This window comes from Leucoraja erinacea, chromosome 3, assembly GCF_028641065.1.
Source record: "Leucoraja erinacea ecotype New England chromosome 3, Leri_hhj_1, whole genome shotgun sequence".
NCBI classification, from domain to species: Eukaryota; Metazoa; Chordata; class Chondrichthyes; order Rajiformes; family Rajidae; genus Leucoraja; species Leucoraja erinaceus.
In genome coordinates, this window is record NC_073379.1 from 107,887,931 (window position 1) to 107,915,700 (window position 27,770).

Genomic DNA, 27,770 nt, shown 5'->3' on the forward strand with positions numbered 1-27,770 from the left:
AACCACCTTGTCGCGGATGGATACCGTCACCCATTATGTGGAAGACACCTGCTGCCCAACTTCCTCCGCGATGGTCAACCCGCTCCCACACAACCCGCCGTTTACACACCTCACCCTTCCTTATCTCTAGTCTCCCCCTCCCTCGGCCTGAAGAAGGGTCCCCACCCATTCCTTCTCTCCAGGGATGCCGCCTGTCCCGCTGAGTTACTCCAACATTTTGTGTCTGTCCCATCTTCTGCTCTTTGGAGAAGCCGGGAATAATTATATTGTCGAGGCTGAGCTGGTGATGATGCTGGTTAGCGCGGGGGGGGGTGTAGTTGTGGTGTTGCTCGTGTTGTTGTGCAGGCGGAGGCGGGGCAGGCCGGGTGGCTGGCGTGGGTCCTTGGTGACCTCCAGCTGCAGCGGAGACGGAGACGGCGCCGGTGTTGATCCGAGCCGGGCCCGGCCCCACGACACGACACCGCCCACAGCGGACAGCGGCCCCACAGCAGCGGCACCACGACACAGCGCAGCCCGGCCCACAGCCCACAGCGGACAGTGGACACACACGGCCCCACAGCGGCACAACGACACGACACGGCCCCACAGCAGCGGCACCACCACACGGCCCCACAGCAGCGGCACCACCACACGGCCCCACAGCGGACACACACGGCCCCACAGCCCAGCCGGTCCCGGCACCACAGCACCACGACACAGCCCGGCCCCACAGCGGCAGCACCACGACACAGCCCGGCTCCACAGCGGACAGTGTTGATTCAAGCCGGTCCCGGCTCTACAGCACAGCCCAGACAGCGGACACACGGCCTGTCCTGTCCCAGCCCAGCCCGGTCCCACAGCAGGCACGACACCGCCCGGCCCGGCCCCACAGAGGACACACACGGCCTGACCCAACCCAGCCCAGCCCCGGTCCCACACGGCCCGGCTCCACACCACAGCGGACACACACGGCCTGACCCGGAACGGCGAGACGTGTCCATGGTCCCTGCACTCACCTTCCCCGAGCGGAGACACCCGGCAATATGGTGAGTATAGTCTAGTCTAGTCTAGTCTGCTCTGATCTAGTCCTGGCCGCAGTCGACGTGGTTGTGGATCCCGGGCTGCGGGAAGACAGGGGGGTGTATGAAGCACAGCTTGACTACATAGAAACAGAGAAACAGAGGGACAATGAGGAGGGAAGAGACAGTAACCTCAAGACTTTTGCCTCCATCACAGTGATGAGGTGCCTGGTGAACTCACTGTGGTGGATGTTCATTTGTGTTTATTGTGTGTTTTGGTGTTTATTATATGTATGGCTGCAGGCAACGACATTTCGTTCAGACATTTCGGTCTGAATGACAAATAAAGGATCTAATCTAAATAGACAATAGGTGCAGGAGGCCATCATTCGGCCCTTTGAGCCAGCACCGCCATTCATCGTGATCATGGCTGATCGTCCCCTATCAATAACCCGTGCCTGTCTTCTCCCCATATCCCTTGACTCCACTAGCCCCGAGAGCTCCATCTAACTCTCTCTTAAATCCATCCAGTGATTTGGCCTCCACCTGCCCTCTGTGGCAGGGAATTCCATAAATTCACAACTCTGCGACTAGTGCGGGTGTCAGAGGTTATGGGGGGGGGGGGGGGGATAATGGCAGGAGAATGGTGTTGAGAATGGAGGGAGAGATAGATGAGAATGGATCAGCCATGATTGAATGGCGGAGTAGACTGGTTGGGCCGATTGGCCTAATTCTACTCCTATCCCTTAGAAACCTTAGGAGGAATGAACTACAGATGCTGGTTTATACTGAAGATAGACACACAAACAAAATTCTGGAATAACTCAGCGGGACAGGAAGCATCCCCGGAGAGAAGGGATGGGTGACGATTCCGGTCGAGACCCTTCTTCAGACGAGAGGGGACCCTCTCCCTCACAACCCACTGACAAAGTGAACCGAAGACAGACAGACAGACAGACACAGAATGCTGCTGGAATCACTCAGCGGGCAGCAGCTCTGGAGAAAAAGGAATAGGTGACCTTTTGGGTGAAAGAAGGTGACAGTGACCTCTCTGTGTGAGAGCCAAAAACGAAAGCAGAGGTTACCTTCAGGAAGTTAGGCAACAGCAGGGGGGCGAGAAATGGTCGGGGAAATGCAAGGACGCACACCCTCAATGTCAGAAATAAGCCATCTTTACGCTTCAAAAATATAGTAAACTTTGTCAGGAAATTGCAAGTCGATTTAGAGTGTGCGATGTAGCGAATTGTTTGTGAAAGGGTTGCCTTTCGTTCACGGTGAGGGTCATTCAGTGTCATGCATGCTATTTTCTATCAGGTGTTCTTGATCTCTTGCCAAAATTCAATCTTTCTTGAGTGTTTTGCTTCATTGTATGCCCCTGTCTTAAAAATACTTCTCAAATCGTTTTATTTAGATATCAATGTTTAATCAGTAAAATATTTCTGAAATTTTAATTAAATAGACACTGGTAATGTTCATAGGAACTACAGAGGCAAGTGAGAGGGGAGACAAGAGTGAAGAGAATCCATGAAAGTGGTGGCTGGAATACTTATGTGGCATGAAGTAATGCTCTAGCTCTTGATTCCTAGGGCTAAAGGAATTAAGGGATATGGGGGGGGGGGGGGGGAGCAGGAATGGGGTACTGATTTTAGATGATCAGCCATGATTATATTGAATGGTGGTGCTGGCTCGAAGGGCCGATGGCCTACTCCTGCACCTTAGGCATAGATTATTTTTTTAAAGGGGAGAGAATCCAGAAATTGGTGGTGCAAAGGGACTTGGGAGTGCTGGTGCAGGATTCACAAAAAGTTAATCTGCAAGTCTAATTGGTAATAAAGAAAGCAAACGCAATCCTAGCATTTATTTTGAGAGGGCTTGTGCACAAAAACAGGGATGGATTGCTGAGGCTCTATAAGGCACAGGTCAGGCCTCATTTGGAATATTGTGAGCCATTCTGGGCACCATATCTGAGGAGGGATGTGCTGGCTCTGGAGAGGGACCAGAGGAGGTTTACAAGAATGATCCAAGGAATTAGTAGGTTAACCTATGATTAGCGTTTAACGGCACTGGGCTTAAACTCGCTGTAGTTTAGAAGAATAAGGGGGAACTTCATTGAAATGTTCAGAATAATGAAAGGCTTGGATTGAGTGGATGTGGAGACGATGTTTCCACTAGGGGAGCGTCTAGGACTAGAGGTCATAGCCTCAGAATTAAAGGATGTTCTTTTAGGAAGGGGATAAGGATAAATTTATTTAGTCAGAGAGTGGTGAATCTCTGGAATTCTTTGCTACAGAAGGCTGTGGAGGTTAAGTCAATGGATATATTTAAGGCAGAGATAGATAGATTCTTGATGGGTATGGGTGTCAGAGGTTATGGGGAGAAGGCAGGAGAATGGGGTTAGAAGGGAGAGATAAATAAGCCATGATTGAATGGCGGAGTAGCCTTGATGGGCCGAATGGCCTAATTCTGCTCTTATCACTGATGATCTTATGAATTTGGGTAGAGAATTAAAATGGCATAAGACCAAAAGATTGCAAATCGATGAATGATGTTCAGCAAAGCAATCGCCCCATCTACATTCAGTGTCCTCAATGTGGAGTGTGAAGAAGGCCAAGGTCAAACGACTTGAAAGCGCTGCCAGTCAATTGTTGTTTTACCTGGCAAGAGTGTTCAGAGCATTGGTCATGGGAAGGGCTTTTTGAAAAGACGAGTACTGTAACTCTTGCTTTTATAGCCATAGAGGTATACAGCATGGAAGCAGGCCCTTTTAGTCCAACGTCCATGCCGACCAAGATATCTATAATGATATAATAAGAATAACATTACATACCTTTAGAAAGGGGATGAGGAGGATTTTCAAGCCAGAGGATGGTGTACTTGTGGAATTCATTGCCACAAACAGCTGTGGAGGCCAAGGAATTTGGTATTTTTTAAAGCGGTGATTGACAGGTACTTGATTAATATGGGTGTCAATGGTTATGGGGGGAGCAAGCAGGTTGAGAGAGAGAGAGATAGGTCAGCCATGATTGAATGGCAAAGTAGGCTCATTGGACCAAATGGACTACTACTGCTCCTATGACTTCAAGAGTCAAAAGTGTTTTATTGTCATGTCCCAGATAGGACAATGAAATTCTTGCTTGCTGCAGCAAGTTCAAGTTCAAGTTCCAGTGAGTTTATTGTCATATGTCCCTGATAGGACAATTAAATTCTTGCTTTGCTTCAGCACAACAGAACATAGTAGGCATTTATTACAAAAAGGAGTGTGTCCATATACCATAATATAAATATATACACACATGAATAAATAAACTGATCAAGTGCAAATAACAGATAATGGGTCATTAATAATCAGAGTTTTGTCCGAGCCAGGTTTAATAGCCTGATGGCTGTGGGAAAGTAGCTATTCCTGAACCTGGTTGTTGTTGCAGTCTTCAGGCTCCTGTACCTTCTACCTGAAGGTAGCAGGGAGATGAGTGTGTGGCCAGGATGGTGTGGGTCTTTGATGATACTGCCAGCCTTTTTGAGGCAGCGACTGCGATAAATCCCCTCGATGGAAGGAAGGTCAGAGCCGATGATGGACTGGGCAGTGTTTACTACTTTTTGTAGTCTTTTCCTCTCCAGGGTGCTCAAGTTGCCGAACCAAGCCACGATGCAACCGGTCAGCATGCTCTCTACTGTGCACTTGTAGAAGTTAGAGAGAGTCTTCCTTGACAAACCGACTCTCCGTAATCTTCTCAGGAAGTAGAGGGGCTGATGAGCTTTCTTGATGATTGCATTAGTGTTCTCGGACCAGGAAAAGTCTTCAGAGATGTGCACGCCCAGGAATTTGAAGTTCTTGACCCTTTTCAACCATCGACCCGTTGATATAAATGGGGCTGTGGGTCCCCCTCCTACTCCTTCCAAAGTCCACAATCAGTTCCTTGGTTTTGCTGGTGTTGTGGGCCAGGTTATTGCGCTGGCACAACAGAATATGTAAACATAGTACATAACGGGAGAAGAAAAAAAGGTCAGTGTGTGTATACACATGCACACATATTCAATCTCAATAAATATAGTGCAATAATAATGATAGTCTGTTGCAGTTCAGAGCTTATTTGTTATTGTGTTTAATAGCCTGATGGCTGTAGGGAAGAAGCTGTTCCTGAACCTGGACGTTACAGTTTTCAAGCTCCTGTACCTTCTTCCTGATGGTAATGGTGAAATGAGTGTGTGGCCAGGATGGTGTGTGTCTTTGATGATGTTGGTTGCCTTTTTGAGGCAGCAACTTCGATAGATCCCTTCGATGGTGGGGAGGACAAAGCCGGTGATGGACTGGGCAGTGGTCACAACTTTTTTGCCGTCTTTTCCGTTCCTGGACATTCAAGTAGCCGAACCAGGCCACGATGCAACCAGTCAGTATGATCTCTACTGTACTCTACTGTACACCTGTAGAAGTTCAGGAGAATCCTCTTTGACATGCCGAATCTCCGTAAGCTTCTCAGGAATTAGCTTTTATAATGGTGAGGTGATGTGATTGTTGCCAGTTTTACTGGGGAGAGGTAATGGTAGCACAGCGGCATAGTTGGTTGAGTCGCTGTCTCAGAGCCAGAGACCTTGGTTCAATCCTCACAGTTAGTGTGGAACCATACAGGATTAGATTAGATAATGTATGAATACAAAAGGATTAGAAGAAAAGGGATTAGAATTATGTAATTCACAATGATGGTAAATAAAATGACATCTACTTGATCTGGGTGGACAGTTTTCATCTCTATTCTGTTTTTCTCTCTCTATTTATCCCAAATAAATATGTAAGAATTATAATTGTATGTAAACCTTTAGCTATGTTGAACACATAATCAGGGTAACTTTAAAATCTCCTAGTGAGCTCTTGCAATCTTCTATTAAATAGGGTAGGTAGAGCAGAGGAATAGTTCCCTGAAAGTGGTGTCACAAGTAGAGAGGGTGGTGAAGAAGGATTTTTTTCATGCTGGCCATCATCAGTCAGAGAATTGAGTACAGCAATGGAGTTGTTATGTAATGCCCCTGTCCAACTTAGGAAACCTGAACAGAAACCTCTGGAGACTTTGCGCCCCACCCAAGGTTCCCGTGCAGTTCCCGGAGGTTCCCAGAGGTTTCTGTCAGTCTCCCTACCTGCAACCTCCGGCAACCACCTGCAACCTCCGGGATCCACATGGAAACCTTGGGTGGGGCGCAAAGTCTCCAGAGGTTTCCCTTCAGGTTTCCTAAGGGGGACAGGGGCATACAACATTGAGGTTGAAGGGTGATCTTGTAGAGGTGTATAGGATCATGAGGGGGAATAGATAGGGTGCATGCACATAGTCATTTTCCAAGTGTATCAAAATCAAGAACTAGAGGGCACAGGTTTAAGGTGAGAGGGGAAAGGTATGGAAACCAGATGGGCAACCTTTTCATACAGAGGGTGTTGGTATGCCTTCTTGGCTGGCGACGACAGATCATGGGCAATATTAACGTCAAGGAACTCGAAACTCTCAACCATTTCACTTTGGCACAATTGATGCTGATTGGGGCATGTAGACCACCACGCTGCATGATGTCAATAGCTAGCTCCTTCATCTTGCTGACATTGAGGGAGAGGCTATTGTCCTGACATCTTGTCACTGGGTTGTCTATCTCTTTTCTATATTCTGGCTCGTCATTGTGATTTAGCCCACCTGTGGCTGGTATATGGAATGAGCTGCCAAAGGAAGTGGGTGAGGACGGAACAATAGCAACATTTAAAAGATGCTTGGACAGGTACATGGATAGGAAAGGTTTAGAGGGATATGGGCAAATCACAGCAAAATAGCACAAGCTTGGATGGAACATCGTGATCAGCATGTAAGGGTTGTGCCGAAGGGGTTGTTTCCATGCTGTGTGACTCTGCCTCTAATTAAATAATTAAATATAAATTTGACCCAGAAATTCTGACAATATTTTTAGATTAATCTCTGCTTCACACTTGTGTTTGAATGCTAGTCTTCATTGTTATGTTCTGACATCTATATATTTGTTTTTAACATAATAACATAGAAGCATAGAAAATCGGTGCAGGAGGAGGCCATTCGGCTCTGCGAGTCGGCACCGCCATTCATTGTGATCATGGCTGATCGTCCCCTATCAATAACCCGTGCCTGCCTTCTCCCCATATCCCTTGACTCCACTAGCCCCTAGAGCTCTATCTAACTCTCTCTTAAATCCATCCAATGACTTGGCCTCCACTGCCCTCTGTGGCAGGGAATTCCATAAATTCACAACACTCAAGGTGAAAAAGATTTTTCTCACCTCAGTCTTAAATGACCTCCCCTTTATTCTAAGACTGTGGACCCTGGTTCTGGACTCGCCCAACATTGGGAACATTTTTCCTGCATCTAGCTTGTCCAGTCCTTTTATGATTTTATATGTTTCTATAAGATCACCCCTCATCCTTCTGAACTCCCGTGAATACAAGCCTAGTCTTTTCAATCTTTCCTCATATGACAGTCCTGCCATCCCAGGGATCAATCTCGTGAACCTACGCTGCACTGCCTCAATCACAAGGATTAACGTGACAAAAACCTAACCAGGCTTTCTACAGTGTAACTGGAAGTATTAGTAGTGTGGAAAAGTTAATATTTCAGGCCGATGACCTGAACTGCCATCCCGTGATTCCAAGTAGAATATTTTCCATGGATTAGCTCTGTATCAGTGTCTGTTTTAATGCTCTGAGCTAGTCTGATTGTAGCACAACAGCTTTGGGTCCAATCTGCATCGTTGTGATGCTTTACAAAGTGAGTAACCTGTTGCTTGTCAAGACAGATATCAATGCACGGACATGTAGAAATACTTTGGCTGCTGCTGTTAATTTTTAAATACATTTTAGTTGTACAATTTATAAAAAAGCTATTGTTCACCTTGATACTTTTCCATTCCAGGGTGTGATAGGCGTTCAATTGGTGGTTACTATGGTAATGGCCAGCATCATACAGAAGATTACACCCCACTACTCGTTTGCTCGTTGGTTGCTTTGCAATGGGAGGTATGGAGACTATTTTTAAATGTTGGTTGTGGGCCTTTTTTTTTGCATTTGCAGCTGCTGAATCTAAATGGATTTTTAACAATTCCTCCATTTCCATCTTACACCATTCAAACCATCCCAGTGTGCATGACATAAGAAATCAGAAGCATGTTTGTGCAATTTACTGGATGTCTTTCTTTCCGTTTTATTACTGCACACAATATTGGTTAAGGAGAAAATGGTTTGTTCTCTCTGAGGTCCAGAGAATAAAAGACAAATGAAATTTTGCAGATGTGTGTAAGGTACAACAGGTGAAAACATTTGAAACAATCATAAAATTTGGAAGGTACACAAAAAAGCTGGAGAAACTCAGCGGGTGCAGCAGCATTTATGGGCAAAGGAAATAGGCAACGTTTCGGGCCGAAACCCTTCTTCAGACTGATCGGGGGCGGGGACAAGAAAGGAAAAAGGAGGAGGAGCCCGAAGGCTGGGGGATGGGAGGAGACAGCAGGGGGACTGAGGAAGGGGAGGAGACAGCAAGGACTAACAAAATTGGGAGAATTCGATGCCCCCAGGATGCAGACTCCCCAAACGAAATATGAGGTGCTGTTCCTCCAGTTTCCGGTGCTGCTCGCTGTGGCCATGGAGGAGACCCAGGACAGAGAGGTCGGAGTGGGAGGGGGAGTTGAAGTGCTGAGCCACCGGGAGGTCAGCTTGGTTATTGCGGACCGAGCGGAGGTGTTCGGCGAAACGATCGCCCAACCTCCGCTTGGTCTCACCGATATAGATCTGCTGACATCTAGAGCAGCAGATGCAATAGATGAGGTTGGAGGAGATGCAGGTAAACCTCTGTCGCACCTGGAACGATCAAATTTGGAAGTTTGTCAGATAAACACACGCCCTATGCTGTATGGGCATAAAGGTATGCGGACAGGGCGCTGAGCTCAGGTCCTGGCAGTAGAACTCCAGCACCATAGAGATATCGAAGCCGTATTGTAGAATGTCCTGTTACCGATTGTTACCATTCGTCTGTTCAGAATCTGGAACCAGTAGGTACATTTTTGGTGGCATGGATGACTATTGTCCCCTATTAGACGTGAAGTCAATAATGGGGGTGGTTATGAAGGACCATAGGTGTCTCTACCACCATGCAGTGGGAAGGGAACCATTTGGGTATAACTAGAAGATATTTCTGATTAATAACAAACAAAAGAAGAATCATAATACATAATACTCATACAATCAGTAAAGAAAATAGAGGTAAAATGTACATGTGAATGTTAAATTATTATAAAACATTAGTGCCAGTGAAGTGGTCAGCAGTCTGTGGCTTTTGTTGGGATTCTGGCTTTCTTTGCCAATTCTTTTGCCATTCTCTTTACCTATCCCCTTTTAGTTGGTAGCACACTCTGGATCTTGCAAATCCATTTTCTATTTTATATTGTCTCCTTTAACATAATGTTCATATTGCTATCATTTAACAATTTCCTTTACTCAAATTTTAAATGATCTTCAACAGGTATTCTTTACCCAATGGAGAAGGGTTTTGGCCCGAACCATTGCCTATCTCCTTCGCTCCATAGATGCTGCTGCACCCGCTGAGTTTCTCCAGCATTTTTGTGTACCTTCGATTTTCCAGCATCTGCAGTTCCTTCTTAAACAAAGTTTCAAGGAGTTGTTTAAGTGGCTTAAACTCCTGCGAACAGCTAGTTCCCTTGTTCTCCCTGCTATTGAGAAATTATTTATAAAATTCTCTTTCTTCCTTTTTAAATGTTGTTTTATTTTTAAATGCCACCCATCTGAAACTTTTAATGAAGGAGATTTCATCCCCAGAATGATCATCTGTTATTACTACTGTTTCTGCTAGTTACTTAGGGTTAATGTGGACAGCCTGCTTACCTGTTTGCTGGTGAACAAAATATCAATTGTTTATCAGCAAAACCTCCCTTGACATTCTCCATGGACATTTTATATCTGATTTGATGCACAGTGCTATTTAATTTCGCTGTTCAGTTGTTATAATCTCATCTAGTTTGGAATGATTCCCTCATCTCCTGTACTTATTAGGGAAGAATTTAGATGAAATCTTTCCTTGCCCACTTGCATGCACAACTATAAAAGTATAGCAATCTTTTCATGGAGTAGTATTTTAAGAATACTGACTTTTATGACACCGCTTACCATACATAACAATAAATATTTGCCACATTATGTAATTATGCTCCTGGAGCGAACCCCCTTAGTCTAGTTCAGTAAAACACTGAGTCAAGCACTGGACCACTAAATCAGATTCAGATTCAGATTCAATCTTTATTGTCATTGTGCAGTGTACAGTACAGAGACAATGAAATGCAGTTAGCATCTCACCCAGAAGAGCGAACATAGAATAATGGAACAGTAAAATATATATATATATACATACAGTAGCAGTAGTGCAATTTTTCTGGGGGAAGGAGTGTCCGAGGGGGAGGGGGTGACTGACAATCACCAAGGTGCAATCACCAGCCGCAGGGAAGAAGCTGTTCCTAAACTTGCTGGTCCGGAACGGAGAGACCTGTAGCGCCTCCCGGATGGGAGGAGGGTAAACAGTCTGTGGCTGGGGTGAGAGCAGTCCTTGACAATGCTGCGCGCCCTTCACAGAAAACAAAATCTTTTGTTTTATGAAACAATGACTAATTCCCTATACGATACCATGGCCACACTGCGGGATCGATCCTTGTCTCTGCTTGTCCAAGCCCTTCAGCCTCATGCAAGCAGATACTTCCAAAAGGTTACACAGTCCCAAGCGCTCCTCCAGAAGATCGATAACGAACCTCGTGGGGGTTACCTTTTATAGGTCATCGAACCCTGTGGGGTAGATCTACATGGGTGTGGTACCCCTACAAACCAATCACAGTTCTCGATTACATTAAAGTGTTATTGACAGTTCCCCAACCCAATTACAAGGCATCCCATTACCATGTTTTTACAGAAGCTTCTTGAAAGAAAGACCCAAGTATTGCAACATTCTCCCGGGGAATATAAACAATTCAAACAAGGCTTCACGCTTCAGCCAAGCCTTAAACAGTAACATAAACACCTTACAACATTATTAACAGTATTTACAATCCTTCTGCAGCCAGCCTATCATGCTAATGTCGTCGCAACACCTTTGGGGTTTCTCTGCAAAGTACTCATACATTTTAACAATTGTGAGGACATCTGGACCTCACCTTATCTGATAGTACAATCTAGGACCTAGACTTCCTGGCACCAATTTGCAGCTCTCAGCTTTGCACAGAAAGTGACCAAACAGGTTTTTCAAATGCCCTGATACTCCATTTTATGACTTTATTTTACTTTATTTGTCTGGGATCAGCTCTAAGACAAAAGATTAGACCTCTGCTTTTCTCAGCTGAAACTAACAAAGTCACAATGATGGACGAACAGTATTCAGCGTTGCTCCTCTAAAAACCTCTCGTCTGTAAATCTTCAGTCATTTCCAAACTGATGCTATTGCCCAAACATGGGTAATTTACTAATACCATCTCTAGTTACAGAGGCAGATGGGATTAGCATGAGTTATCAAGTGTTCAGTTATGGTATCAACTGCCAATGGACACAAGGTGCATTTTGTGCATTAAAGGGCATGTGGATATGCATAACCTGCATGCACAAGTCCAAGGTGATACACTTTGGTGGTGGTATATGTTAATCACAAAGGTACAATCAAATCAAAGTATCCGGTGATAGTTTTACCTAACCGCATTTAGCACTGGTGTATTATCATGCAAAATCAATGACAACAAAGAATGAATGTGTGATCACAAAGTATTTAATAACATTGTGGATCGATGGAACACTAACGATTGAGATGTTTGCATCCAGATTCAATCAACAGTTACAAAAAATACAAGGCATATTAGTCCAGCATCTGCAGTTCCCTCTTTAACACTTAGTGGCAAAGGGTGCATTCTCTCTACACAAGGGAGGAATGTTCTTTATGTCTTCCTCCATTTGGCCTCAATAGACAGGTCTTGCAAAATTCAGCAAGATTCCCGCTTCCAGGTTTCATAGTCCCTGCCTGGGTTATATACCCATGAGGCCTGCTGATGTGGGGAATGAGCATAAAACCACACATGGTTATTTCCGGATAAAAAAGATGCTGGTTCATTTGTGATATTGAAACCATCCTCTGCATGATATAATCAATTCATAGACTTACAGACTCTGAGAGACCGTTTCCTGCGGCTTGGGTTGTCTAACCATAAGCATTAGGAGTGCCCACTGCAGATTGCAGGGATAGCACCAAATAGCAACAAACCGAATAGGAGATGGGAAGCATTGTTTATTCTTCTTTACATTTAACTCGGCACGGATTACTGAAACATTAAAATTCAGTTTTATGGGATTATAACATCAAGTTAAAATTCCATTTACTGTGCCTGAAGTACCTCCTCATCATTTGGCTGCGGAGAATATAAACCACTCTTTCCGGTCTCACCCTCTGACGTCTAGATTATGAAGGGTATCGTCAACTAAAAACCTCCTAGGCCTAGGGACGCAGAGATATGCGTTTTTAACATTGTGCTACGTCACTTCGCCGATAGGCACCAGCAACATCCCTGTCCTTGGTCAAACTCACGTACTAGTGGTTATGCCATAGCATTACATCGCTACGGGTCCAGTCATTGCTACACTGGATAGAATGATCATATCTGTGGGCTATAATAACATGTTTTGTTTATGATTAGTCAAGCAGAGTAGATAGGGACACAGACCAAACTAGATGTTGCATATCCCATGGACCTTGGGTTGCGTGTGATCACGCATCTACGCCAGTATGGCAAGGTCCCTAAGAGCCTCATAAACTCTGACAGCAATATTGTTAGTTACATAAAACCTCGTTAGAAGGAATCACTATAAATCTTCTCCAGAGGGTTAAATGGGTCTGCATATACAGGAGTGTACATTGAAATTGAGTCCCACTCTACCAGGACCACTATACCTCAGCAGCAGGGATGGACCACATCCTAGCTGCTGCAGGATGGTCAAACTATTAATCTGTACAAATATTCAAAATAAGCCCATTGCCAGATCGGGGGTATTTGCCAACTCTATGTTAGGTATGGTTCATACTTCCTCCAGGTTGAGGGAGGTTACGATTCCCACTATTGTTCATTAATAGCATCAACATGTCTATATCAATGTCATGTCTGAATGCTATATTAATGTTCACCCATCATTGGCCTACTTATGCTGTGTATGATGCCTGGACTCGTTTCCACGGCATTAAATCACAGAGCTTTAAAATCTTCACGTAGTCACTCACGTGACACCGAAGTAAAATAGTAAGATTAAACGAGAACTTACCAGTTTGAAATTTGATCTTTATTTTATGAGTAGTAACGTTGAGGGATTACGTGCCCTCCACGCCCACCCTTGATCATAAAGTTCAACTGGTATCCTATTTCTCTAATCTTACTATATTCAGTTGATTTACTGTTATCTGTAATTTCACACCGCTGCTTTGAAGATTGACACGCATGCATCCTGGCGGGTTCTTCACGTAATCCCTCAACGTTACTCCTCATAAAATAAAATCAAACTTCAAACTGGTAAGTTCTTGTTTAATCTTACTATTTTAGCCCATATTAACAATTATATATTCAGAACATTAACATACTTCCTTTAATTTTAATTGTTCTGATCAGTTTTTAGTATTTGTGTTCAACCAATCTGAATGTCAGTCCTAAGAGTAACATTTCTGGCTTTTGATTTTACTTAATTGTGATCCATTTGGCAAAGAGAATGTTGCATTGCCCTTTACATAGAACTATGATCAATGTAGTCCTAGATCAGGCTCCTCGGCCTGAGATGTCAATGCTGAACATATTGTCAGATTAACCTAATCCCTTCTGCTTGAACATGATCCATTGGCTTCCATTCACTGCATATTCATGTGCCTATTTAAGCTTCTGAAACACCACTATCGAATATTTTTTTCCTGGCATCATTTTCCAGGCACTGCCACCTCTGGGTAAAAGTCCCACACATCTCATTAAGCTTTCTCCTGCTTGTCAACGCGATGCCCTCTAGTATTTGACAATTTCACACTGGGGAAAAGATTCTGACTCAACCTTATCTATGCCTCAAATCTCATTCATCTCTATCAGGTTTCTCTAATGTTCCAGACAAACCAAACAATGTTTAAACAACCTCTCCTCATAGTTAATACCCTCTTATCTAGTGGGCATAGTGATGAGCCTCATCTGCACTAGGTTTGGGATGAAACTCCCAATGATTCCATACAGAGATCTTTCTAAAGTTAAGAACTTTCTTAGCTCCTAATACCTTTGTGCACTACTTCATTATTTGCTTTGTTCTTGAGCTATTTCTTGTTCTTTGGCACCTTACTGTTCAAGGATTATTTCTTTAAATATTCCCATTTTTACCTAAACAGCTTATTTTTTACAGGATCAAATCTGAAATTCCGTTCAATTGAATGAATGCACGGTATAACTTCAGCAAATGTGCCTGATGGAGTTGGTCCCTTTTTGCAATATCATCGTTATTAAATATGTAGGGTGGTGTTAATGTATTGTATTGTATTGTATTCAAATTTATTGTCATTGTCTCAATTAGAGACAACGAAATGAATTTCCCTTTACAGTCAGTATCATAAAAATAAATAAATAATAAATATTAAAACATATTAAAAAAATAAAATAGAATTTTTAAAAAAAGCACAAACACAGAAAGTCCACGACACAACACAACACAGTGGCACCAAGGTGAGGAAGGCACCATTGTCCAGCCAACCTCCCCTCCGATCTTCCCAGATGCTCATCCGTGGTCGGGGCCTTCCGAGCACCCGCAGTCGCCGCCCCGGGTGGCCCGATGTTCAGGCCCTCACGCCGGGCTAGTGGAATGCCGACGCCGATCCCCGACGGTGAACGTCCTCCTCCTCAGCAGCCCGGACCTTCTGATCAGCCGCCTCCCGCAGCCGGAGTCCGCAGCTCCCGAGTCCGCAGGTCGAGCCGGGCAGAGTCGCAGGACCCCGCATTGTTGATCAGCGCCGCCCGCGTTGGGAGCTCCGCAAACCGCAGCTCCATGATGTCGGTGCAGCAGGTCCAGTACTCCGGGCTCCAGACGGCGACCCCCGGTAAGGCATCGCCAGCCCCGCGATGTTTCAGCGCTGTCCCGCCGCTGCTGGAGCTCTGGTCGATCCCGGCAGGAAAGGCCGCGCCAATCCAGGTAGGTAGGCCGCTGGGGGGGGGGGGGGCGAGGACACGTCTCGAATAATAGTCGCGTCCTCACCAGGAAGCGGCTGAAGGACGGTATCTCTCTTCCCCCACATAAAGACATTAAAAAAATCATAAAAAACACACATCAACATAACTAAAAAAACAAACAAAAAAACAAAAAGATACCCGGCTGAAGGTGGAGGCTGCTGGCACCAGCGCCACCGGAAGTACAATGTGCAGGGATGTGCAGTAATGTGCAGGGATCGCTGGTCGGTGTGGACTTGGTGGGCCGAAGGGCCTGTTTTCGCGCTGTATCTCTAAACTAAACTAAAATGGACAGGTGATATTTTGAGTCGGGACCCTTCGTCAGATTTAAGAAGGGTCTAGTTTTCTGCATCCATAGAGCGGTCGACAAAAATGCTGGAGAAATGCTTGAGTCTGAAGAATGGTCAAACTCAGACAGATGTTGCCTCACCCGCTGAGTTTCTCCAGCATTTTTGTCTACATTGTCATTTTAAATGGTGAGCGATAGAAACTATTCTGCCGACAGAAAACTATTCCCATTGGTGAGTGGAGGAGCATGACTTTTATTTATTTATATATATCTAAAACTTTTTTTGAACGCGAGAACTTGTGTCTTCAGCGTGAGAGCGTGAGAATTTCGTCAAATGCGTGAGTCTCATGCTGAATGCGTGAGAGTTGGCAGCCCTGCCCCATGCAACACGGAATATTGCATGTCTCAGTGCAACCATTTTTCATTCTTCTAAAGACTCGCCAGTATGTTGGCAATGTTGCTTGATCTCTCTAGGACATCCCCCTCTTTTATTTATTAATTTCTCTGGCTATGAGTGCTTCCAACTGTGTCAATCGCGTTGGCCTCAATAGGAATTATAGATTTCCACCCCTTAAGGATGTTAGTTTTTACAATATTCTGATAATGAGTTTAAAAAAAAAGTTAATTTGCTATAATAACACAGCTGATTTAATGGCCTCCAAACTTCCGCATAACCACTTTGCTGAAACCTCAACATTTACCCTCAAAAAAGCACTTAATATCTACGTTCTTCTTAGAACATGGAATATAGAAAGGTATAGCACAGGAACAAGCCTTTCAGCCCACAATGTCTGTGCTGAACATGATTCAAAGTTAAACTAATCTTCTCTAACAGTACATGATCTGCTTCCCTCCATGCTTTGCAAATTCATGTGCCTATCCAAAAGCATCTTAAATGCCATTATCTTATCTGCACCACTATCCCAGGCAGCATGTTCCAGACACCCATCACTCTGTTTAAAAAAAAATTGCCCTGCACATGACCTTTGAAATTTGCCCCTCTCACCTTATAGCTATGCCCTCCATTCTTCATCAAATCAATCCCAGGAAAAAACGTTTATGGTTATCTACCATATATATATATATATATGCCCCTCATAATTTTACATACTTGCTTATGATCTCCCCCAGACACCTCCGCTCCAGAGAAGACAATCCAAGTTTGTCCAATCTCTCCTTATGGCCAATACGCTCTAATTAACACATTGGGATAATCATCGCACATAAAGTTGCAATTACAATCAATAATGCATCATTCGATTGTATTTATTTAAAATGTTGATTGTTGGAAAGTAAATGCTGTATTAAAAATGGAAAATATTTGATTTGTATTGTTGCAGCCTGCAATGGTACCAGCATCCGTCAGAAGAACAACTGCAAGTCCTTGCTGGAAAACAACAGAAAGCTAAATCTAAGAAAGAAAGGTAATCCCACGCTGTAAATGGCTTGATTGTAATGATGTATTGTCTTTCTGCTGACTGGTTAGCACGCAACAAAAGCTGTTCACTGTACCTCGGTACATGTGGCAATAAACTAAACTGAGCTGATTCATCTGTCTGACATTAGATTAACCTTTCAGAATATAAAATATTCAAGGCACCTCTGAATGTCCAGGATTTTTTACTCTTTCAAAGGCTCTCCCATCTGATGGATCTGTATTCTTTATTTCGCTATCTTAATTTTGGGTGCCAATTCCGTTGTTTTTCAAACTTAGATCGTTTTTTTTATGGAGGATTGGAGGCTGAGAGAAGACCTGGCGGAAGTTTATAAAATTTATGAGAGGCATCGATTGATAGGGTAGAAAGTCAGAATCTATTTTCCAGGGTGTAAATGGTAACCCATGTACCTATCAAAGTGTCTTTCAAATACTGCTATATCACATATCTCAACTACCTGCTATGGCAGCTCGTTCAGACTGATTCCTGGGACCAGACTGATTCCTGGGATGTCAGGACTTTCATATGAAGAAAGACTGGATAGACGCGGCTTGTACTCGCTAGAATTTAGGAGATTGAGGGGGGGATCTTATAGAAACTTACAAAATTCTTAAGGGGTTGGACAGGCTAGATGCAGGAAGATTGTTCCTGATGTTGGGGAAGTCCAGGACAAGGGGTCACAGCTTAAGGATAGAGGGGAATTCCTTTAGGACCGAGATGAGAAAAACATTTTCCACAGAGAGTGATGAATCTCTGGAACTCTCTGCCACAGAAGGTAGTTGAGGCCAGTTCATTGGCTATATTTAAGAGGGAGTTAGATGTGGCCCTTGTGGCTAAACGGATCAGGGGGTATGGAGAGAAGGCAGGTACGGGATACTGAATTGGATGATCAGCCATGATCATAATGAATGGCGGTGCAGGCTGGAAGGGCCGAATGGCCTCCTCCTGCACCTATTTTGTATGTTTCTATATTTCTATGCAACACATTGCACATATCTGCATTAAATTCCAATTATTGTTCGTCAGCCTACTTGCCCAGCAGATCAAGATTCTGCTGCAATTTTTGATAACCATCTCCACTGTCTATTAATACCATCTTATTTAGTCTCATCTGCAATCTTACTACACATGCCTTGTACATTTACATCTAAATCGTTGATATTAACTGCAAACAGCACAGATCCCTGAGGCACACTACTAGTACAGGCCTTTAGTTTGAAAAACAACCTACCACCTCCATCCTCTGCTTCATTCCATGAAGCCTATAATAATTTTGGTGGCCCACTGGTCCAGTGTCACTACCATCACCCTCTGTTGAAACCTCTAATTTCAAATCGAGTATTTATCAGAAAGTAAAGGAAATTACCACGAAAAGCATAGCCCAATAGTTTGCAACACTGCTTTGGGTTGAAGTCTCTTAAAATGCCAGAGAATCAATAAAGGCATAAAGTTAATAAGTTTAAAAGGTTTTTTTTGTCAAATGTGACAATCTGACAAGTTTATCTCTTGAGTTACAGTGCATGTTCTTAAGATGTCAAGGTGATTCTGTCTTCTCACACGATAATAAGATAAATGCTAATCCCTCGTTTTTCTCTCTTGTCTTCCTCCTTTTTGTCCCATTCCTTTCTCCCTTTTTCTTACCACTCTCTTACTCTCAGGATTGCAAAATAACCTGTGTTTAACCTGAATTGTGTATCCAATCCTATATTCTCCCCACGACAGATTTCACATACTTCAATAACAATACAGATCATGTATTTTTCTCCTCCAGCATAAAACATTTATACTTGATTTCCTTATCTGTCCTGCATTAGCTCCATAATGCTCGTGACTCCCATGTGCTGTCCTTTGACTTTAGCCTTTTATACATTCTGCATACATTATTTTTTTGAACTCCTCATGCTCTGCCACTATTTTCTCCTCTACCTGTCCTTCTCCATCTAGTTTAATGCATAGAATGTTCAAGTTCAAGTGAGTTTATTGTCATGTGTCCCTGTATAGGACAATGAAATTCTTGCTTTGCTTCAGCACACAGAACATAGTAGGCATTTACTACAAAACAGATAAGTGTGTCCATATACCATAATATAAATATATACACACATGAATAAATAAACTGATGAAAAGTGCAAATAACAGAAAATGGGTTATTAATAATCAGAGTTTAAGAAGGAACTGCAGATGCTGGAGAATCAAAGGTTACACAAAAAAGCTGGAGAAACTCAGCGGGTGCAGCAGCATCTATGGAGTGAAGGAAATAGGCCTATTTCCTTCGCTCCATAGATGCTGCTACACCTGCAGTTTCTCCAGCTTTTTTGTACCTATTAATAATCAGAGTTTTGTCCGAGCCAGGTTTAATAGCCTGATGGCTGTGGGGAAGTAGCTATTCCTGAACCTGGTTGTTGCAGTCTTCAGGCTCCTGTACCTTCTACCTGAAGGTAGCAGGGAGATGCGTGTGTGGCCAGGAATGTTGTTTCCACCCTATATTTGTATATTAATTCTCTCTCCATAAAGCAAATTATGGTGATAGTAAGAATGTTTATTTCACTCCCAAGATGTTAAATAAACATTTGGATGAATGTTAGTCTGTTTACACAAAAGAATGCAAGTTTCCAACTGTAGACTTACAGCCACTTGTATTATGGTTTAACCAGGAAATATAATGGGCACATAGAAAGCAAGCCGCTGACTGTTCCTAAGGATATCAATCTGCATCTGGAAGCAAGGAGCATCACAGAAATGGATACACAAGGTAGGATATACATCTGAAGATGCACATTTAATGAGTGTATTGAAAATTCTCTTTCGATTTATATGGTGATTAAAATGTTGAATTATAATTGAGGAATGTGACAGAGATGTATTAAAACCTATCACTTCTGGTCAGTTGCTGTCTTTAACTGATTTATGTTGTTTATTCACCAGGTTCAACTAAGTCATTGCTAAAGCATTCTTCAAGCATGTTGTACACTGATCAAGTGGACTTTTCTGATACCCATGTTCAGTAAAAGAAGCTACCTCGTTTTTAGCCTTTGTTTTAGCTTCTGTCAGCAAGCTCCATGCCATTGACAGTTCTCGTCCATAACCCAATTTATTTTTGTTGATGCCACATATTTCTACTCCAGTGCACAATGCTAACTGTTGAGATATGCTTCTAAATGTCAAAGATCTCATTCTTGCCTTTTAGTTTCACTATACTACATGTCAATTCATGAACATGGAGTTCCAATATCCTGTAGGAAAACTTATTTTTCATTTCTTCTTTTCACTGTTGATTTATTTGATTTGTAGCTGGTATTCAAAGATACCTGATTATATCACTCGGATCTTGTGGACCCCCAAACGATGAGATAGATTTTACAAAATTGCAACTGTATTTTTCAGACTTTGCCTGGTTTTCTTTGAAATTGAATTCCATTGTGTTAGAAATGATCTCGCAGGTCAACTCAGGAAAAACTTTGGTTTACAAGGCCCTTCCATCTTGACCCCACTGCTTAAAAACCACATCTTTAAGCCTTCAAGTACAGACCACGCATTCAAAACCTGGCATAGCAATGGTATCAGTAGTATCAAAAACCTATACAAGGATGGCATCTTTTCGTCTTTTGCGGAGCTCTCGTCCAACTATAGCCTCCCAAACTCCCACCTTTTTTGTTTTTTCCAGATTAGGGATTTTGTGAAGAAGACATTCCCCCATTTCCCAAATCGCCCCCCTGAAACCCTGACCGATACCATCTTAGCTCTAGATCCCAACCGGAAGAAATGCATCTCTGTTTTGTATAACTTGTTAGGGTCGGTTATATTGAAACCTCATACCACATTAAAAGCTGCGTGGGAGGGCGAGCTGAATACGAAACTAACAGACCAGCAATGGGACTCTGCCTTGGATTTGATCCATTCTCCCTCCATATGTGCCCATCATGGCCTAATCCAATGCAAAGTCCTTCACAAAGTCCACTACACAAATGCAAGATTATCTAGAATTTACCCCGCTGTTAGGGACACCTGCAACAGATGTAATCAATCTCCTGCCAACCATAGCCATATGTTTTGGTCTTGCCCTAAGCTAGCAGCCTTTTGGAGGAGTGCTTTCGACTTGATAAGACTATATTCCTCCAAACCCACTGTCAGCCATTTTCGGTACCCCTCCCAACACCAACCTCTCTGTTGCGGTGAAACGAGTTCTAGCTTTTACAACCTTGTTAGCTCGGAGACTGATCTTGCTTAACTGGAGGCTCACCTGTCCCCCGACACACACCCGCTGGATTAAGGAGGTGCTTTACAATTTAAAGCTTGAAAAACTTAGGTTCTCTCTCAAAGGCTCTACCAATACATTCCTAGATACATGGAACCCTTTCTTGGAACTTGTTAACTCTCTCAACTTGTCCCCGGACTCGGAAGAGGACTGAGTGCTCTCCACCATTGTTCTGCTCTACTGCAGCTGCTCTCCCCTTAACCCCCCTCCCCACACACTTATTTATTTAATTACTTACTTATTTACTGTTATTAGTGACCCCTTTTTTTAAATTATTTTTTTTAGTACTTTTTGTTTTGTTTATCTTACCATGTTTGTGTGGATGTGTATGTATGTTAATGTTGTTTGTCCCCGTTTGGTTCCGACCTGATTCTGGTGGGTTGAAGGTGGGTAACGGTAAGGGCTTTAAGGGTCGCTTACATACTGTTGCACAATTATGCCTTGACTGTCACTGTCTGTTATCATTGTATGTATGCAAATCGCTGTGAAATTCAAATAAAAAGATTTAAATCGGAAAAAAAAAGAAAAAAAAACAGAAATGATCTCGCAAAATTCAAATATTGTTTGCATGAAGCTAAATGGGCTTGTATCTTTGCCCAGATTCATTTATTTAATGCAGGTGTAACTACTGGTCAAGTCAAGTCAAGTCGAGTTTATTCGTCACATACACATACGAGATATGCAGTGAAATGAAAAGTGCCAATGCTTGCAGATAGTGCAAAAAAAACCGGAATGGAACAGAATCACTTATTCACATATTACATATTTGTGGGAGGAAAAAAAGAAAAAACAGTAATTTTAAAAGGCACCACACAACTGTAAAATGGTACAGTATAGTTAGTCCCTGGTGAGATAGGAGTTTACAGTCCGAATGGCCTCTGGGAAGAAACTCCTTCTCATCCTCTCCGTTTTCACAGCTTGGCAACTGAGGCGTTTGCCTGACCGTAGCAGCCGGAACAGTCCTTTGCTGGGGTGGAAGAGGTCTCCCATGATCTTGTTGGCTCTGGTGTTGCACCTTCTGATGTATAGTTCCTGCAGGGGGGCAAGTGAAGTTCCCATAGTACGTTCGGCCGAACGCACTACTCTCTGCAGAGCCTTCTTGTCCTGGGCAGAGCAGTTCCCAAACCAAATTGTGATGTTTCCAGACAAGATGCTTTCCACAGCCGCTGAGTAGAAGCACTGGAGGATCCTCAGAGACACTCTGAATTTCCTCAATTGCCTGAGGTGGTAAAGGCGCTGCCTTGCCTTACTCACCAGTGCTGCAGCATGTGATGCCCATGTCATATCCTCTGAGATGTGGACTCCCAGATATTTAAAGCAGCTCACCCTATCCACAGTATCCCCATTTATCCTCAATGGAGTGTACGTCCTCGGATGATGTGCCCTCCTAAAGTCCATGATCAGCTGCTTGGTTTTTTGATATTCAAGAGGAGGTATCCTGTATCTGCACACCAGAGTTCCAGATCAGCCACCTCCTCCCGGTAGACCTTCTCATCGTTATCAGAGATCAGTCCCACCACCACAGTGTCATCAGCAAACTTGATTATAGAGTTGGAGCTGAACCTAGCCACACAGTCATGTGTGTACAAGGAGTACAGTAGGGGGCTGAAGATACAACCCTGGGGCGATCCTGTGCTCAGGGAGAGGGACTTCGAAGTATTTCCTCCCATCTTGATTACCTGGGGCCTGGCGGTGAGAAAGTCCAGGACCCAGGCACACAGGGGGGTGTTGAGCCCCAATTCCAGTAGCTTCTCAGCCAGTCTGGTGGGGACTATCGTGTTGAAGGCTGAACCGAAGTCTATGAACAGCATCCTCACGTAGCCCCCCTTCTGGCTGTCAAGGTGAGAGAGAGTGGTGTGCAGAACCTGGGAGACATACATAGAAACATTGAAAATGGGTGCAGGGGTAGGCCATTCGGCTATTCGATATGATCATGGCTGATCATCCAACTCAGTATCCTGTACCTGCCTTCTCTCCATACCCCTTGATCCCTTTAGCCACAAGGGCCACATCTAACTCCCTCTTATGTATTAAGTGTATGTGACAAATAAACTTGACTTGACAACTTAAATATAGCCAATGAACTGGCCTCAACTACCTTCTGTGGCAGAGAGTTCCAGAGATTCACCACTCTCTGTGTGAAAAATGTTTTTCTCATCTCAGTCCTAAAGGATTTCCCCTCTATCCTTAAGTTGTGACCCCCTTGTCCTGGACTTCCCCAACATCGGGAACAATCTTTCTGTATCTAGCCTGTCCAACCCCTTAAAAATTTTGTAAGTTTCTATAAGAACCCCCCTCAATCTCCTAAACTCTAGCGAGTACAAGCCGAGTCTATCCAGTCTTTCTTCATATGAAAGTCCTGACATCCCAGGAATCAGTCTGGTGAACCTTCTCTGCACTCCCTCTATGGCAAGAATGTCCTTCCTCAGATTTGGAGACCAAAACTGTGCGCAATACTCCAGGTGTGGTCTCACCAAGACCCTATACAACTGCAGTAGAACCTCCCTGCTCCTATAGTCAAATCCTTTTGCTATGAAAGCTAACATACCATTCGCTTTCTTCACTGCCTGCTGCACCTGCATGCCTACTTTTAATGACTGGTGTACCATGACAACCAGGGCTCGTTGCATCTCCCCTTTTCCTAATCGGCCACCATTTAGATAATAGTCTACTTTCCAATTTTGGCCACCAAAGTGGATAACCTCACATTTATCCAAATTATACTGCATCTGCCATGCATTTGCCCACTCACCCAGCCTATCCAAGTCACCTTACAGCCTCCTAGCATCCTCCTCACAGCTAACATTGCCCCCCAGTTCAGTGTCATCCGCAAACTTGGAGATGTTGCATTCAATTCCCTCGTCCAAATCATTAATATATATTGTAAATAGCTGGGGTCCCAGCACCGAGCCTTGCGGTACTGCCTGCCATTCTGAAAAGGACACGTTTACTCCCACTTTGCTTCCTGTTTGCCAGCCAGTTCTCTATCCACATCAATACTGAACTCCCAATACCGTGTGCTTTAAGTTTGTATACTAATGTCTTATGTGGAACCTTGTCGAAAGCCTTCTGAAAGTCCAGATATAACACATCCACTGGTTCTCACCTATCCACTCTACTAGTTACATCCTCGGAAAATTCTATAAGATTCGTCAGACACGATTTACCTTTCGTAAATCCATGCTGACTTTGTCCAATGATTTCACCACTTTTCACTACAGTCAGCTACAGTTACAGCTACTAGAGCTACAGTTAGCTAGCCCTCCCTGGATCCAGAGTGAACTAACCTGAGCAGCCTATTCCTGAGCAGCCTACTATGTTGAATCGTACCATATATCGACTACATTGACTGCCCTCTCCTGATTGACCTTCTTGGCAACTTCTTTAAAATTGAGTGTTTGAATCAAATTCCTGAAATATCTTCTCCTATGCACAAAGCTGTGCTGACTATCCTTAACCTTTAAGTCTTTCCAAATGCATGTATATCTTATCTCTTAGGATCACCTCCTGCTACTAGCCTGGCCTAGATGTTAGACTTACTGGTCTATAGTTGCCAGATTTTTCTTTGCAGCCCATCTTAAATTGAGGCATAAAATTAGGCACCGCCCAGTCTTCCGAGATCTCACCTGTGACTGGTGAAGGTGCAGATATCTTGGCCAAGGCTCCCTGCAATGTATTCCCTGGGTTCCCACTGTGTCCTTGGGTATACCTGATCAGGACCCAGAGATTTATCTCCCTTCATACTTTTTAAGACATCCAGCACCACCTCTGCCATTATTATTCACTATTCCCCAAATATCCTCATTAACGGTCCTGAGTTCCCTACTCTTTCTCCACAGTAAAAACAGAGGAGAAATATTCATTGAGGACCTCACCCATCTGCTGCTCTACGCACAATGTCCACTTTCATCTTTGAGCGGCCCTATTTTCTTTTTCCCATAACATAAAATCTCTTTGGATTCTCCCTGATCTTCTCTATCGATAAAGGTTCTATGATTAATTGAAGCTTGAGTTGGACAAGATTTAAAATAAAATCCTTTAAAGTACCAACGCAGACCCACGAAAATGTAAAATTAATTATGTTTACTAGGGAGGCACATGATAAAGTATTGTAGATACTTTAGACACATGATAAGCAGGGGTTGGAAGACTAATGGATTACTAAAAAGTTGTAAAAAATATAAAAGGTTGGAATCTTCATTGGTTTATTCACATAAAAATGTGAAAGAATACTTGAAGAATGTACAATTCAGGAAAAGGCTTCAATCAGACTTTCAACACTGAGTATATTATCTTGAACAAAGAATTCAGCAAAGTAATTTATATTCTAACTAAGGTTCAATAAGGTAAATAAGTAAATAGTAGGCACCAAGACTTGGCTTCCAAAATGGTCCTGCATGTTCTAAAATCATATTTGTGGTGGAAGTTGAAAGATTATCTGTACCATATTTATTAGATGGTACACAAAAATGCTAGAGAAACTCAGCGGGTGCAGCAGCATCTATGGAGCGAAGGAGATGGGCAACGTTTCGGCCCGAAATTTTGCCTAATCTCCTTCGCTCCATAGATGCTGCTGCACCCGCTGAGTTTCTCCAGCATTTTTGTGTACCTTCAATTTTCCAGCATCTGCAGTTCCTTCTTAAACATATTTATTAGATGTCGTCTTGGATGTTGTCACAGGTATTTTCAACTGGAAATTCACTTTGAGCCATGTCATTTTTAAAGTGCAGTACTGACTCAAACAAGTAAATCTGCCTGTGATAATAGATTGGAAAGTAAACATTATTTGTGTACTTTGATCAACTGGATTATGTATGAAAAGTGAAATAAATTTTGATCCACATTATCGTGTAAATTTATAGAAACATAGAAATTAGGTGCAGGAGTAGGCCATTCGGCCCTTCGAGCCTGCACCGCCATTCAATATGATCATGGCTGATCATCCAACTCAGTATCCCGTACCTGCCTTCTCTCCATACCCCCTGATCCCCTTTAGCCACAAGGGCCACATCTAACTCCCTCTTAAATATAGCCAATGAACTGGCCTCAACTACCCTCTGTGGCAGAGAGTTCCAGAGATTCACCACTCTCTGCGTGAAAAATCCATGACAACTTGAATTAAATACAGAACCATTAAAAACTAGAAATAGTGTAAATAAGTACAAGTTTTTTTTCTGCAAAAATATTTATTTGGTTAATGATTGTTTTTCTTACAGTTTTGCATTACTTCCCCGAGTACCAGTGGCTGGTGGATTTCACAGTATCGGCCACAGCTGTCTACGCCATCACAGAAGTATACTACAGTCTGACAAATCCCCGTAATGAGATGAATATTAGTATTGTTTGGTGCCTCCTCGTCCTTACCTTTGTATTGTATCCTTTTGATTGCTGAAGTGTTATTCCTACAGAAAGACAAAGAAGATTATTTTGGTGTATGAACAATTTAAAAAAAAATGCAGATTCTGGAAATCTAGAATAAAAATAGAAAATACGGGAAAATTTCACATGACTGGCAGGATCTGTGAAAAGAGAAACAGTTGATGTTTTGGTTCTTTGCAAAGGTTATAACTGAGCAAAAGGGATACACGTTGATCCTGAGTGCAGAATGGGTATGGGAGGTGGAAAGGATAGAACTGAAGGAATTTATTTGATAAGGCAAAATAATGTGGCATTTAAAATCAGATTAGTCATCTTTGCCTGTGTAATGTGTTCCTAATGTTTTATAATTTGTGTAATGTTGTGTAGTCTAGCATACTGTGACGTGCCCACAGGCCAGATGATGTACATTAAAAAAAAGGGAACAATTGCAAAATGTTTAGTTCTCAAATAGAAAGGAAGAGCCCGTTATGTGAGCCCGAATTCTTCAGTCTGAAGAAGGGCTTCGGCCCGAAACGTTGCCTATTTCAGACTCAGATTCAATTTTAATTGTCATTGTCAGTGTACAGTACAGAGACAACGAAATGCATTAACCTTCGCTCCATAGATGCTGCTGCACCCGCTGAGTTTCTCCAGCATTTTTGTGTACCCGTTATCTGAAGTTGGAGCCATTTTGACAGGGAGTAGTGGGGTGGGATCAGAAGAGAAGATGTATAGTAAGTGGCAGGACCCAGATGTATGTTGTACAACAGAGGGACTTTGAGGTACATAGTTCCCTGAAAGTGGTGACAGAGGTAGACAGAGTAGTGCCTTTATTGGTCAGGGTTTTAAGTACAAGTGTTGGGACATCATGTTACAAATTTACAAAATGTGGCTGAGACCACACTTGCAGTTCTGGTCAGCTAGCAGGAAGCAGGAAGGGTTCACAAGGATGTTATCAGGACTGGAGGACATGAGTGATGGAGGAGACTGGATCAGTGGGGGGTTTATCCCTGAAGCTAGGTGATGAACTTTTAAAGGTATATACAAAATTATTAAAATCTCATCTGCCAGGTGGTATTTACTTATTGTTAATTTCCTAAAATTAGGTGTGAATATTTTAAAATTTATTCCCAAACATTTGCTATTCAGAACTTATAAACTAAGTGATG

General features: G+C 43.1%; 1 protein-coding gene across 1 annotated transcript in view; it reads left to right on the plus strand.

Moving 5' to 3' along the window:
* Positions 1–727: 727 nt before the first annotated feature.
* tmem161b (transmembrane protein 161B) overlaps positions 728–27,770 on the plus strand; it is a 54,571-nt gene continuing 27,528 nt past the window's right edge. The window contains exons 1-5 of the mRNA XM_055633377.1: positions 728–1,025; positions 7,910–8,013; positions 16,893–16,976; positions 19,643–19,740; positions 26,460–26,616. Coding sequence (XP_055489352.1) covers positions 1,023–1,025; positions 7,910–8,013; positions 16,893–16,976; positions 19,643–19,740; positions 26,460–26,616 — 446 coding nt within the window. The 5' untranslated portion in view covers positions 728–1,022. The remainder of the gene's footprint in view (positions 1,026–7,909; positions 8,014–16,892; positions 16,977–19,642; positions 19,741–26,459; positions 26,617–27,770) is intronic.